General features: G+C 52.3%; 1 protein-coding gene across 2 annotated transcripts in view; it reads left to right on the forward strand.

The window, feature by feature from the left end:
* The window catches only part of ESRRB (estrogen related receptor beta), a 173,658-nt gene that overhangs the window by 120,468 nt on the left and 38,595 nt on the right, over window positions 1-14,595 (forward strand). For both annotated transcript variants that reach the window (XM_046647062.1, XM_046647061.1), the window contains one exon: window positions 11,294-11,410. In XM_046647062.1, the coding sequence (XP_046503018.1) occupies window positions 11,294-11,410 (117 nt within the window). The remainder of the gene's footprint in view (window positions 1-11,293; window positions 11,411-14,595) is intronic.

Here is a 14,595-nt window from a genome sequence, read left to right on the forward strand (position 1 = left end):
CCCCATGAGTCATTTAACAGTGTTTTAGAGCACACTGTCTTCCTTTCTGTCTCAGTTCCTTGAGATTTTATGAGCATGTATGTGCAGCTCACCCCAAAACTTTTATTTTGAGCCAAAAGTACAGTTCTTAGACCATTAGGACAGTTCTTTTTTATTTGTGTGCGGTTACAATCATGATTTCCACAACGGAGCAGGTACTATATGCCTTTTGACACTCAACGTTTGTAATGCTGAGGTCACATTCCCGGGAATAAGGAAATTCGTGTTAAATTTCTTTACCCTCTTTGTTAGCGGTTCGGTCAGGCAACTAGCATGGATTGAGGTCTTCTCAGAGCAGTGGGTCTTCCCAGTAGTAGTTGTTCAGTATAAAGTGATTGACACAGTACTCCTAATATGAGACCCCACAAACACTCAGATATTAAGCCACTCCCTCTTTTCTAAAGGACAGTGTTTGGGGAAAACTCTTGCCTCACACTGGACCTTGGGAAGCAGTTGTTCACATCTTTGGTGAATGTTTGCTGAGTCCCAACCCTTGTGCTGGGAACTGAGGATGGAGCAATGGCCTCTACCGTGGTGGGCCTGTCTTCTAGAGGGGAAGCAGAGAGTAAATATGGTAACAAATAAGGACTCATAATGACAGACTGAGACAAGTGCTGTGAAAGAGAGAAACCAATGACGAGACCCAAGGTGATCGAGAGAGGGGTCTAATTTACACAGAGCATTAGGGATGGCCGTGCTAGGAAGAGGACTTTTGAAGTGAGGTGAAGCACGTGAAAGGGTCCTGGGGCCAGTGTTCCAGGAAACAGCAGATGTGCTTCAGGACCGGGGGAGGGCCAGTGTGGCTGGTGTGAGTGAGGGCTGGAGAGATTCATGAAGTTCAAGGCTGTGGTGAGTGCCACGCTTAGCCATTGACAGCACACAAACACAAGATGCATGGCCATCAGGGGCTGTGTGCAGGGTAAAGTTACCTGGACCCCTCTCTACCTTCCCAGGGCACGTGGCCAACTTGGCAGGTCCTGGGAGGCCCCTCGACAGCTCCTGGGTATGTGACTTAAGATGAGGAGGAGGAAACGAGAAAGAGGCCCTGGCACAGGGCTTCCTCTGTTCACCTGGGGCCCAGATGCCGGCTTGGAAGGAAGCTCCCCAATGAGAGGGGCAGGGCGATGCTTGATGGGTTATCCTGCCTTGGGCCACCTCCAGGCCTTTTGTCCTGGAGAATGAGGCCCGGGATCCCAGGAGACACAAGACGAAGAGGGTGCAGAGACAAAGCCAAGAGTGAGTGGGCATCGGAACCCGGTGCTAACCCAGCCTTGCCACTCACCACCCAGTTGCCCTTGGGGGGGGCACTTCGGTCCTCTGGCCTCAGTTTCCTCATCTGTATAAAAAGAGTCAGTTAAACCCTCAAACTGGGAATGAGAGGAAGCACAAGTCACAATTCCTCGTTTCAGAGACACAGCCAACATGCAAGTCTGAGAGCCCAGCCAGGGCGGGGCCGGCTTCCCAGAGGAGGGGCCTTAAGCAGCGGTGCAAGTGACTGTGCTGGCAGAAAGAATGGCAGGAGCGGGCCCAGAGGGGCTGGCTGCTCTGCCGAGGGAAGCAGGGGCTCAGAGGGGGGAGGGGCTGGACATCAGGGCTTCCTAGGCTGTGTGAGGGAGAGTAAAATAGAGTCATATTTTAAGATTTGAGGGCTGTTTCACTGGGCTTAGAATCCCCACCTTACAATTTCTTAGTTGTGTCAACTTGGGCAAGTTACTTAGTTTCTCTGGGCTTGTCAATAAAATGGGACTAAGGAGACTAGTAAAGAGTTCCTGCTCCTAGAATGTTAGTGCAGAAGTTAAATGCCACATGCATGTGAAGTCTTTACGTTAGCGCCTGGCATAGGATAGCCATTAGAGAAATAGTCATTGTTTTGGTTATTTATGCTTGGCAACAGGAAGCCATTGAAGGTTTTTGAGTAGGGCATTAATCAGATCTCCTTTTAGCAAGATAATTCTGGTAGTGAGAAGGAAGATGGGGGCGGGAGGTCCACGTAGGAGATCTAGTTAATGGTCCATTTAGAGGCGTCGAAAGCAGGACGGGGCAGAGGGTTAAAAGGAGACGTTTGGCTTGAGAAACTTGAAAGTGGATTCAGTATGAAAAGAATAGTGACTGGATTATGAGCCTGACTCTTAGATTTCTAATTTAGGCTACTAGGGAGGTGATGGGGCCACTGGGGGAAAGAAACCTGGAAAGAAGAGTTTTCTGGTTTGAAGGGGTGGGGGGAGGTATGGGTTGGGATAGTGGATAAAGTTTGGGACATGTTGAGTCCATCAGTTCACAGGATTTACCCTGGAGAGTTGGAAATCAGGGCCTAGAGCCCAAGAGTGGAATCTGGGTGGGGTTTTGGGTCTAAGGAGGTCTTCTAGGACCGTGGTTCTCAAAGTGTGGTCCCCGGACAAGGCAGAACAGACCTCGCCTGGGAGCTTGTTACAAATGCATGTTTCCGCCCTGGCCCAGACCTGCTGAATAAGAGGTTCTGGGGGCACAGGCCCAGCAGTCTGATTTACCCTGCTCTCCAGGCGAGCTTGTTCCTGGACAGCTGTTCAGAAGGCGAGGGGAAAGGGCTGGGGTCAGGAGGAGGGACCTTGGTGAAAGGAAGAGAAGTAAGAGCCTTGAAAGGGGACTGAGAAGTACTGGATTTGGTCGTTTTCCCCGTGTGACATCTCTGAATTTGGCTGTGTGCAGTTACTGTCTGCCGGGTGACGGCTGTATGGGGTTGTCACTGCCCTGATGTGCACATTAAAACTTGCAGAAAGGGGCCAATGGCCTGGAAGGAACCCTCTGAGACAACACTGGATGCTCGTAAGAAACATAGCATCATCAGCTCCCTCGTTAGCAGAGGGGACGATGCTGTGGAAAATCTCGATTCAATGTAGTAAATACAGAAGTGGTCAGAGGCGTTGGAAGAATTCTTGCAAAGAGAAGGAAGATGAGATGAAATCGAACAGAGGAGTGGGTTTCAAGAGGTGGTGCTCGGTGCCTGCTGCTTCAGGAAGGACCAGGATTGGGAGGAGCCACAGGAGGCAGTGCATTTGACTACTGGAGGTCACTGTTGAATTCTAGATTCTCTAGGTGGGGATTCTTGTTTCTGATTCATTGCTTTGATTACACATATTTCCAGGGGCCAGGCACTATACTTGAGATGCAAAAACGAAAGACCTAATAACCTCTCTCCCCAATAAGCACACAGTGCAGAAGGGAGGATGATGTGCAAAATCCTGATTATGAAACGCTAAACTAGTTAAGTGTCAGGGGATGGGTGGTGGGGGCAAACAGAAAGCAGCATGTAAGCCTGCTTGAGACAGAAGGGAAGAGGGTGTCACAGAGAAGGTCATCTGAGAGCTGAGGCTCCAAGGTTGTGGGAGAGTTTTCCAGGAGGAGTTTCAGGCAGAGAAAGGTATGAGAGGGCTGGGAGGCGCCATGTAGTTTCTTGGAGCCTACAAACTGGGGGCCAAGGTCGGGGGAGATTAGGGTGGACTGGCTAGAGGTGGCCAGATCATAAAGGGCCTGGTAGGCTTTGCTCTGGAGGTTAGATTTCATTCTTTTCACAGGCACAGTTGGGTGATTTCTTAAATTTAAATTTTAAGTTAATTTTTAACTTTTATCAAAGTAATGTGTGCACATAGTTTAAAAAGTAGAAGTGTAAATCTTACAGGGAAAAATAGCATCCCTGGCCCCACCCACTCTCTCCCCTCTCTCCATGATCCAGAGTTAACCATTTAGGAAATCTTTGTTCTAGCATTTATCTTCTTAGTTACTAATATGGTTTTTACAGCCATATTTACTGACTGAGCAATGTTGATGTTACTTCTCGACTTCCTGTTATGGAAGATGAGTTAGTTCCAATTGCCCACCCCATCTCAACACACACGCATACATTTCCCGTCTTCCCGTTGTCCAAATATGGTTAGATCACAATTTTTGGTTAAATCTACTTGCTTACTGCCAGTTCCTCCTTGACGTGTCCTTGACTTTTCTTCTGGGCTGGAACCCCTGTTCTCTGTGTCCTACCTCTTCCTCTTTTTGGTCCCTCCCTTTTTGGAGGAAGCACATGCTGGAAAGCACAGGAGAGGGAAAATGTCGATGCCTTGGATGTGTGGAAATGCCTTTACCAATCCTTCAGCCCACACTTAAGATCCATCCCTTGACTTGGTGTAAAATTCTGTCTGAAAACGATCTCCTCTGGAAGTTGGGGCCCCATTGCTCCTTTTGTCTTCCAGCTTCTAGTGCTGCCGTCAAGTTTTATTGATTTATTTGGAAAACATGTATTGAGGCCTCACTCTTTTCCAGACACAGTCCTAGGTGCTGAGGAAACAGCAGTGGACAGAGCAGACGATAGACAAGAGAAATGAATGAAGTCGGATGATGGGTGCAAAGTAGAAGAAAAGCAGAGAGTATGTGCCCCAGTTGTGTGTGTGTGCGCACATGGGCGCACCTAAGAGTTTTTTTTCCCTTGTAGTTAGAGATGTGGTGGCCACACTTATTCTTGATCCTTTGTATTTGACTTTTTTACTCTCTGTGAAAGTTTTTAGGATCTTTTCTTTGTCCTCCGTGATTGAGATTTTATGATAAACATTGGTTGTGTGTTGTAGGTCTTTTATTATTATTTTTATATTTTTGAGATCTTGTAGATTCCCATGCAGCTGTAAGAAATAATGCAGAGAGATCCCATATACCTTTCACCCCGTTACCCCCGATGGTAACGTCCCGTATAACCTTAGCACAGTATCACACCTGGAAAACGGCATAGATACGATCCAGCCACCCTGTTTGGATTTCATCAGTTGTACACGCTCACTGTGTGTGGTGTGTGTGTTCAGTTCTATGCAGTTTTGTCCCTCTCTAGAGTCCTGTGACCCCGCCACAGTCAAGACACACAACAGTCCCGTGACGTGGATTCCTGGCCCTTCTGTAGCCACGTTGCCTCCCTCTCTCCCCGCTCCCCGACCCCTGGCCGCCACTCATTCGTCTCCATTTCTGTAGTCTTGTCCAGGTCTTCATTCATTCTTCTGGGCTCTCCGCAGGCCTTTCTGGTCTGGAAACTCACATGCTTCGGGTCTTAGAAATTTTCGTCCCTTGTCTCCTCCCTCCCTTCGTGGTAGCTTCCTCTCCAGCGATTGTATTCTCTTTCGAAAACTCCTCCTGGTTGGATATTGAGATTCCAGGATCAGCCCTCTAATTCTTACATCTTTTCTAGCCCATTGTCCATATCTTTGATTTTTGTTCTATTCTAGAGTAGCTCCTTAGGTGACTCTTTCGAATTTTTTTGTGGCTTTCATATTTGTAACTTCTATGCGCTCCATTTTATGTGTTCTTTTTATTGCATGCTGTTCTTGTTTCATGACTGCAGTATTTTTTTCTTCTTAACGGCACACAGATTATTGCTCTAGGAGGTTTATTTCTGCTTCCTGCCCTGTCCTGGTCTCCTCCCACACGCTTTTTCCCCATTTATTTTGGACTTTCATTTTGAAGGCTTTTCATAAACGTCTTGGTAATCTTTAGCTGTGCTAAGTGCAAACAGGGATAAAAAGCATAAAAGGAGCGTTCCCTTGGCTTATCTTTATCTGTGGTCTTTTCTCTGATGCCGTTCGTTCTTCCAGAGAGGAATCCTACGAATTCTTATCTTCAGGTACCAGGGGTGAAGGTTGAGGGGGTGTAGATGGGTGGAGTGAGCATCTGGCTGCCAGAATTCTAGGAGTGGGCTTGGGGCTGGGCTGGGTGGTCTCACTGTTCAGTATGCAATATTCAGTCAGCTTTTCAGCCCCAGCTTCCCGTCTGCCCTCAGCAGAGCCAGGGTCCCTGAGCCCAGAGCTTCACTTGAGTATATTCTCCAGAGATTAAGATGGCTTCTCTTGTGCAGGTTGTGGGGAGATCCTGGGTGGCCGCCCAGGATGGGTGGAACAGCAGCTAAGTTCCCCTTAAATGCAGACTTCCAGCAAATTCCCCCATGTGCAGCCCATACCCCACGCCATCCTCTGTGGTATCTCAAGTCATCATTGCCTGAGGCTGTCTGAGGTTCTGCAGTACAAATGGCTTATTTCTCGTCCGGAGCCCCCTCTCTGGCTACTTTGGTTTCTACTTTCTCCCTTCTTCTGTCCATCAAGGGATTTTGCACAGGAAACGTCCTTCCACGGGCAGTGGGGGATCGATTGATCGGAAAGGGAAATGGAGACGAGAGAGGCGAGCGCATTAGAGGGGAGGCGAGAGCTGGTGAATGTGGGAACTCACTGTGGCAGAGGGGAAGGAGCGAGGACGTGTCAGGGCCGCAGGACGGAAAGGACCTGCAAAGTAAAGGAGAGGCAAGAATCCCGGATGCCACTGCAGTTTCTGACCTCAGCGCCGGGGTGGCGAGTGGCCCCTTCACTGAGACAAGGACACAGTGCGAGGAGCAGGCTGCCTGGGGATGGCTTCAGTGTGAGGAACCCACGGGACTGCCAGGTGGAACTAGGCAGCAGGCAGACGGATCTCAGGGTGTTAGGCACAAGCCATGCATCTTGCTGCCCATCCTTGCCAGTGACACCTTAGCTGAAGCCAGTGGCAGGAATGAAATCATCCAGCGAGTGGGTAAAGGAGGCGGGACGGGCGGAAGGCTGAGGACAGTGGACCACGCAGAGATGAAAGGGGTAGGCTCTGTCCTCCAGGAGAGGGAGAAATAAGGGTGTGGAACCAAGTGACTTCCAGCCTAGCCTTTTCACACCAGCGGCTTAAAATGGCCATTCAGGCTCTGATGTTAGCCAGCGGCCTCTGCGCCCGTGCATTCCCGGGAGCCATTTATCTAAGCTCTGCACCTCCCTGAGCCCCGAGAGGGGACTGCCGCTCCCTGCAGCTGCTCAAGGACAGCTGATGGGGACGCCCCTGGGGTTCCCTTTTCCTGGGGCACAGGATCAAAGAGAGTTGATGGTGGGGATTTCCTCTCCATCTGGAGGCCACACAGAATCCAGGTCAGGTTCAGGGATTCTTGCCTTCCTCCCACAGGCACATGCAACGTGAGCTCTGAGGTCTGTCTTGGGGAGGCTGACGTTAATGTGCTTAAATGTCAGATTGGGTGGCTAGCCTCAGGTCTGACACCTAGAAGAGACTTCTCTCGGAGTCTCTGGCTGTATCACCCTGGCAGCCCTCGCTGGATGTAAGGGTGAGCATAGCAGCCTTGCCCATTGCTCTCCCGTGCATGCACTTCACCAAGCCCTTTATGAGCTTTGTGTCCTGGAAGCTGCACTTTATGAGATGAGAACGTACTGTGCCCATTTTGCAGATGAGGAAACTGGAGCCCAGAGGGGATAGGTGGCTTGCCTGAGTAGAGTCTGCATATGTCTATACTGAGCGGGTTAGAACACTCCCAGCTTAGAACCCTGAGTTTATGCTAGCTGTTGGCCATGTCCCCGTCCTATAAGAGCTCCCCTCGAACCTGCCACACTTCAGCTGGCAGTGTGTGCGTGTATGTGTGTGTGTGTGTGTGTCTGTGTACATGCATACTGCAGATGCCCCTCCCTGCTCCTGAGCGCCCCTAGACTGCCCTCAAGAGACCACAGGAATTCTGATGAATTAATCTCATCACTTTATCGAGGAGGCACTTACAGAAATTACAAGGCCACCAGCCTGGCTTTGCTGGCAGCTAGCCGCTGGGGCCATAAAACAAATTGAAAGGAACAAAAATAAATAAATAAAATTAGAACTCTTGCTCCATCTCTCTCTCTCTCTCACACACACACACACACACACAAAGGTCAAGAACATCGCTTGAGTTCTTGTTGTTAACACTCAGTCCTCTTGTCCTGGGGGAGCACCAGTGCCAAATCAACAGACACGTCTTGACCCTTCTGCTGGAGCAACAACCCTGCAAAAGCCTGGGATCATCCTTCTTCAAGGGATGACAGGCTGGCCGTGCAGCTGACACCGGTGAACGGGGAGAATTAGCAGCGTGCAAGTGGTGGTAACTCACCTGGCGCCAGCTACCATGCCGGGTGAACGCAGGCCTGCAGTGGGCACGGTGGGTCAGAGCAGAGACTCCAGCCAGACCGCCTGATTTCAAGTCCTTGCTCTGCCTCATCCTGGACTCTGCTCACCTTTCTCATCTCTAAGATGGAGAGAAAGATGTTTACCTCCAGGGTTGTTGGGAAAATGAAAGGTTCACTATATGAAAAGCAGAACTCTAGCTGCTTCCTAATAAGCACTCGTCGGTGTTAGCTCTTGGTGTGTGCTGAGCACCTCCTGTGCCAGGCACTGGGACCGCAGAGCGGAGCCAGTCTAGGGGGAGGCGACAGACAGTCACAGCACAGGCCATGGGAGGAGAAGGAGCACCTGCCTGAGTGGGACCTGGAGGTGGAGGACGGCCAGGCGAGGAGGCAGAGGGAGCCGAGTGGGCTTGTTCCAAGGCTCAGAAGCCTAGGAGATGTGGCGTTCCAGGAACTGATAATTATGGAGAGCCAGGGGGATGTTGAGGCTGGAGAGAGAAGGGTAGGGTGGGGTGGGGGCAGGACCCAGATTCTTCAGGGCCTTCTAAGGCAGGACAAACGCGTATGAATTCGTTTAGGTATGTGTTTTCCTCCTTTCTGTCTTTTTAATTTTGCCATGCTTGTGTGAATACTGAAATTGTTCCCAAGAAGCCACAGCAGCCAGAGTGACCTGAGAAATGGTTAGGGTTGGATAAGGGGCGGAGGCACAGAGAGTCTTGACGCCTTCCCTTCCTGTCCTCTCCCATCCTCCGGCGCAGAGGATGACCTCCAGCCCCCTCCCTGCAGGAAATGGGACTGCTGGACTTGAGAGAGCGATCTCTAAGGTGCCCCGGGGAAGTCGGCCTCTGTGAGCCTCAGTTTCCTCACTGGTACAGAATGGGGAGAAGGATACTCAGTGAGCTCTTGTGAGTGCTCTGTGAATGTTCACTACACTTAGGCACCTCGGAATTGGGGCTCAATAATTCTGTCACTTCGAAGCACTTTGTCAGTGCTGGAATGTGGCTCACGCTTCAGAAAATCCTCTAGTGAATGGCTTCCGTAGGCCACCTGGGGAGGCTGAGGCACAAGGACACCGGAGGACAGCCCCCCCCCCACCCCCACCCCCTCCCCGCCTTCCCCCAGACCACCTCAGCTGCTGGGTCAGCGACAGGGGCCTGTCTGATTTCCCCAGGCTCCTTGTGGGGGGCAGGGGTGGTGCAGGGCTCTGGGTGGCCCTGGGTAGCTCGCTTTGGCTCCCGAGTGTCAGTGTCTCGGTCTGTGCGATGGGCACTGGTGGGCTTTCCTCAGAGGGTCGTCATGAGGACCAAGGGAGCTGATGCAGGTGGTGCACGTGGTAGATACACAGTAAAGGTGGCTGTTATTGCTGCTGAAGTGGATGCAGTGACGTGTGGAGGGTTCAGACAGGCAGGCCTGGAACAGTCCTTTCAAACCCCGGGCTGAGGACGTACCAGGCTGAGGACAGCTTTTCAGAGGCTGCTCTGTGCCAGGCAGCGTCCTTGCTCGGTGAGGTGGCCCAACAGCACGCCTGCCTCAGGTTCCCCGGCAGGCAGCATTCTCAGCATGACTTCTCTGCTCCCTCAGGAAGGGTGTGTCTGGCTGGGGGTGGGGATGCAAGGTTTGCACTAGTTCTGAGAGTCTGTTCTCTGAAAACCACAGGCTTGGGCAGACCTTGGAATGGGGACCAGGAGACACAATATAACAAGACAGCACTGGGGTCCGCTGGCTTGCATTTGTACCTTCCGATTGCCTTTTCTTTCTCATGTGACAGGTGCACAGCGCATCTGTGTGAAATGAGTGCAGACAGGTAAGAGCATGCAGGACAGGTGCAATGTCCCTCTGTTAGGAAGGCAGCCACAGCCTCTCCTGACCACACTGTCAGCCCTCCAGGAGGAGGCACTTACAAGGGAGAGTGGCCTCCCCAGAGCATTTGAAGGTTGGTTCTACCTAAGTAAGACCCATATCGTTACGTTGCACAGAACCACTCTGTAAACCTCAGGTTTCTCATCTGTAAAATGGGGATAGAATCAGCACCTACTTCACGGGGTTGCTATGAGGATTCAGCAGACTGTTCTTTCAACAAGTTTCTTTCATGGAGTGGTGAACAGCGCATGTTCTTGACTTCATGGGGTCCACAGCCTACTGGGAGCATGGGGTCAGGTTCACAGTAGCCCTTATGACAACCCATTTAAGGGGTGACATGGAAAATTAATCACAAGTTCCCTCTGCAGTAATGAACTGTGCTGTAAAACCACCCACTCAGTTTGAACAACGCTTTACAGTTTTTTTTTTTTTTTTCCTTTTTCTCCCCAAAGCCCCCCAGTACGTAGTTGTATATTCTTCATTGTGGGTCCTTCTAGTTGTGGTATGTGGGACGCCGCCTCAGCATGGTTTGATGAGCAGTGCCATGTCCGCGCCCAGGATTCGAACCAACGAAACACTGGGCCGCCTGCAGCGGAGCGTGCGAACTTAACCACTCGGCCACGGGGCCAGCCCTGTATTTTATTTTTCCTTTTTCTCCCCAAAGCCCCCTGGTACATAGTTGTATATTCTTCATTGTGGGTCCTTCTAGTTGTGGCATGAGGGATGCTGCTTCAGCGTGGTTTGACGAGCAGTGCCATGTCTGCGCCCAGGATTCGAACCAATGAAACACTGGGCCGCCTGCAGCGGAGCGCGTGAACTTAACCACTCGGCCACGGGGCCAGCCCCTCTACAGTTTTTAAAGCAATTTTACATACACGATTTTGCTTAATCCTTCACTCACCTAGTAGATATCACACTGGTTTGCAGATGAGGAAACAGACTCAGTGAGAGGAAAGGGATTTCCTCAAAGTCAGCCGAGCTGGGTGGCCTGGGCCTCTGCAGCGGGATGTGGAATCCAGGCCCTTGTGGTCTTGTGGTCTTTGTGGGCTCAGAGCTTCCAACAGGGTTTTCCATCAAGCTGGGGGCCCTGGGCTGGAGGGCAGAGGGGCCAATGGTCTGCCCTGATGTTCCGGTCAGCACAGGTCCTGTTCTCCCCTGGGATAAAATGCCAGCTCAGTGAGTTCCGATGTCCCAGCTCAGTGGTGGTTTCAAAGCCATGGCTGCCTAGCCCACCCAGACCTCTGGAACTGCGATCTCTGTATTTAAGAGAGCTGGGAACATTTTGACAAGTACCTGGAACACCTCCTTTGAGACCCACTGCCGATGGGAGCCTCGGGGTGGGGGGAATAGTAGCTCCATCCAGTTAATCCCCATCCAGCCTTTGGCTGGTGGGTGGGGGCCCCTGGATGGCACCTGGCAACCCTGTCTGTGTCTGGTTACAGGGAACATCGAGTACAGCTGCCCGGCCACCAACGAGTGTGAGATCACGAAACGGAGGCGCAAGTCCTGCCAGGCCTGCCGCTTCATGAAATGCCTCAAAGTGGGGATGCTGAAGGAAGGTAAGAGGTCCCGCACGCCCGCGCCGAGGCTCAGCCAAGGCCCGGGTCCTGGCGAGACTCTTCTCTTTGCGAGTGTCAGACCCTTGGGAGAACACCTGCCAGCTGTGGGCCTTCTCCCTGGGGCGGCGCACGTGCACAGGGTTCCTCAGGGCCCGCAGACCTGTAAGTCCCTCCGTGCATCCCAGGTTAAGACCCTGGTCCGCTTGGGCCCTAGAAAGCTGGCTTGGCACTCTGGAGAAGGTCCTCCTTGGGGCCGAGCTCCTGCTCCACCCTGGGAGGGTCGGTGTGCCATGCTGTATTACCTCCCATGGAGCGGCCCATGGAGCATGGGGTGCAAGGAGCGGAGACGCCAAGGCCCAGGGTGACACGGAATGTACCCCTCACCTGTGAAGGACAGCCTCTGCTTTCCGCAGGTGAACAGGACGTGGCTGTCACCTGGCGGATGTCTCCCCTCCCCTGTCCCCCGCCCCCTACCCTCTCCCTTCCCTTTCCTTTCTCTGCCTTGGTCTCTCTTTCTCCTGCAGAGCTGTGCCGTCCCACACGGCAGCACGAGCCGTGCATTCTGAGTGTAAAATATACGCTGGATGTTGAAGACTTTACTAGGATGATAAAAAGGAGTGTAAAATAGGGTAGTAATAATTTTTAAAAAATGATTGCATGTTGAGATGGTAATATTCTGGATACATTGGGTTAAACAAAACATACTATGACATTAATATCATATGCTTCTCTTTACCTTCTTTGGTGTGGCTACCAAAACTTTAAAGTGACATGTGGTTCTCATCATTAGGGCAGCCCTGCTCTCCATGTCCTCTTCGTCACCTTTCCTGTTGATCTGCTCAGGTTGATGACCCTCGTTGGGTACCATTTTGGGGGATGTGGGTAGTGTGTGTGTATGTCTGTGTGTGTGTTTCTCCAGCTTTCAAGGGGAGCCAGTGGAAATTCTTACAGATCAGCTTTTATGATTCTGGGCCCTGGGATCCTTCCAGAAGTGGGAGGAGGCAGGAAGAGAGGTGTGTGCTGATGATGGGATCACCTGATGATGGGGAGGGGCCGGGAGAGAACAGGAAGGGGCAGGACTGGAATGCAGTCCCTCGCTGGGAGGGGGTTTCTGGAAGCCCAGCCCAGCCTTTAGGAGCCCCAGGCCCTCCGCCCCTCCCCCTCTCTGTGCGCACACTGGGGAAGGGGGCCCAAATTTAAGATGCTCTGTCAGTAGGATGACTTGGGACTTGGACGTTGGCGTTTTGTGGAAATCGGAGCTCCCCTCCCTCCGTTGTCCCTCCCAGGTTCCCCGTCTTCACCTCCCCTCAGCCAGGCACCTGCTCCTCTGAAACAGAAGCTGTTGAAATGGTTCCTCAACTACCCCTGTGTCCACACAGCACGTTAGCCTCTAAACTGCATTTCTCCTTAGTCGCTTCATTTCACCCCTTTGAGAAGGAGAAGGCCACCCGGCTCTTTTTTTTTTTTTTTTTTTTAAAGTTTTTTTTTTTCTTTTTTTCCCCCAAACCCCCCGGTACATAGTTGTATATTTTTAGCTGTGGGTACCTCCAGTTGTGGCATGTGAGATGCCCCCTCAGCATGGCCTGACAAGCGGTGCCACGTCCGCGCCCAGGATCCGAACCGGCGAAACCCTGGGCCGCTGCAGCGGAGCGCACGAACTTAACCACTCCGCCATGGGGCCAGCCCCGGCCACTCCGCTCTTAAACACACGCCAGCTGCTTCACTGGGGGATCAACAGGAGAAAAGCCCTCTTTCTAGATTAAAAATGGGCTGTACTTGGACCTGCTGAAAGACTGTGTGTTGCTCATTTTGAGTCTTCACAGTTTTGGTCTACACCTCTGTAGGGTGTGACCCAAACTGAACCGGGTCCCCTGACTCCCACACCGGGCTCTTTCCACTCCTTCCGAGCGTCCTGGGGTTCCCAGCGAGGAAGCTGAGGAACGAAGGCCCTCAGAAGCATGTTCAGCGCTGGCCTCTTGACTGCCCCTCCGTGGCGGAACCATCCTGAGGGAGTGTAAGCCTTGGAGAGACTCCTTGCTCTTGGTCTGTGAGGGCGGGGGCTGCCACGTTGTTCTGGAAAGCTGGGTGGGAGACGCCCATCACGCTGGGGGCCAGCTGTCCAACGGGCTTTCCTGGTTGGAGCGTGTGGCCTCTTTTCTTACTTTACAGCATCTGAGGAACTTAGAGCAGAAGGAAGCTGATTGTTATCAATATTCTCCTGAATTTTGGGGATGACAAAATTGAGTCCTGCGGGGGTTAGGCAAGATGGCTGTCCACCCTCAGTCACACGCTGGTTTGAGGGGAGCTGGGCCCAGAGCCTGGAGCTTCCCTGTGCTCCACGCTCTGTCTGCCCCCCATGGCATAGGTCAGGGATGGGGGAGGCTTCCAACCCCAGGCTGTCCCCCTACCCCCCAGGACTGTGAGCTAGAGAGCAGGGAAGAGAGAGAGAGAGATGGGGAAAACGTGGGGACCGCCACTCGAAACCCCGGACTATCTTGCAACACTGAACAGTCTCCTTAGGGACTACCCACTGTTGGGAAGAGAGTGGGGGTACTTCCTAGTGGCCCCCCAGAAAGGGGGAATGATGAAGGGGATCCACTGATGGCAAGGAAGTGGGTGGCCAATTGCACAATTGGCAGCAGCAGCTCAGGTACCCAGTCAACCGTTTAAGAGAAGTGAAATGGATGCTGTATCCCAGGATGATGGTGGGGGATGCTGGGGGATGCGGGCCTGAGAGAAACGCTGCCTCAGGTGGGGAGGATGTGCAGGGTGAGCCCCAACCTTGACCACTCCCTGCTGTGAATAGCTCTGTGGTTGGCTCAGGACGCAGGATGGGACATAGGCTACAGGATGTCCTCTGTGTAGCCTAACTAGGGTGGCAGCTGGGGTGTCCGAGGCTGTTCACAGGAGCCAGGCAGATGTGCTGAGGTGTAAACTTGCTGGGCCCAGCCTGGAGGAGGAAGGGGCTGTCACCAGAACACTCTCCCCCACCCCCACCCCCAGTGCTGGCAGTTCTAAATCCAAAGGGGAAAAGATGACACAAAGGCTCCTGAGTGTGGACAAAGCCAAGCGCCTCCATTTCATTTCTGTCCCTGCAGTACAGAGCCTTGGCAAGATCCTAGGATCTGAGATCCACGGGGAGCGGCCCCCTGAGGAGGAGTGTGGGTCCCTGCCAGGTAGGGCTC

The sequence above is a fragment of the Equus quagga genome, chromosome 20 (genome assembly GCF_021613505.1).
Source record: "Equus quagga isolate Etosha38 chromosome 20, UCLA_HA_Equagga_1.0, whole genome shotgun sequence".
NCBI classification, from domain to species: Eukaryota; Metazoa; Chordata; class Mammalia; order Perissodactyla; family Equidae; genus Equus; species Equus quagga.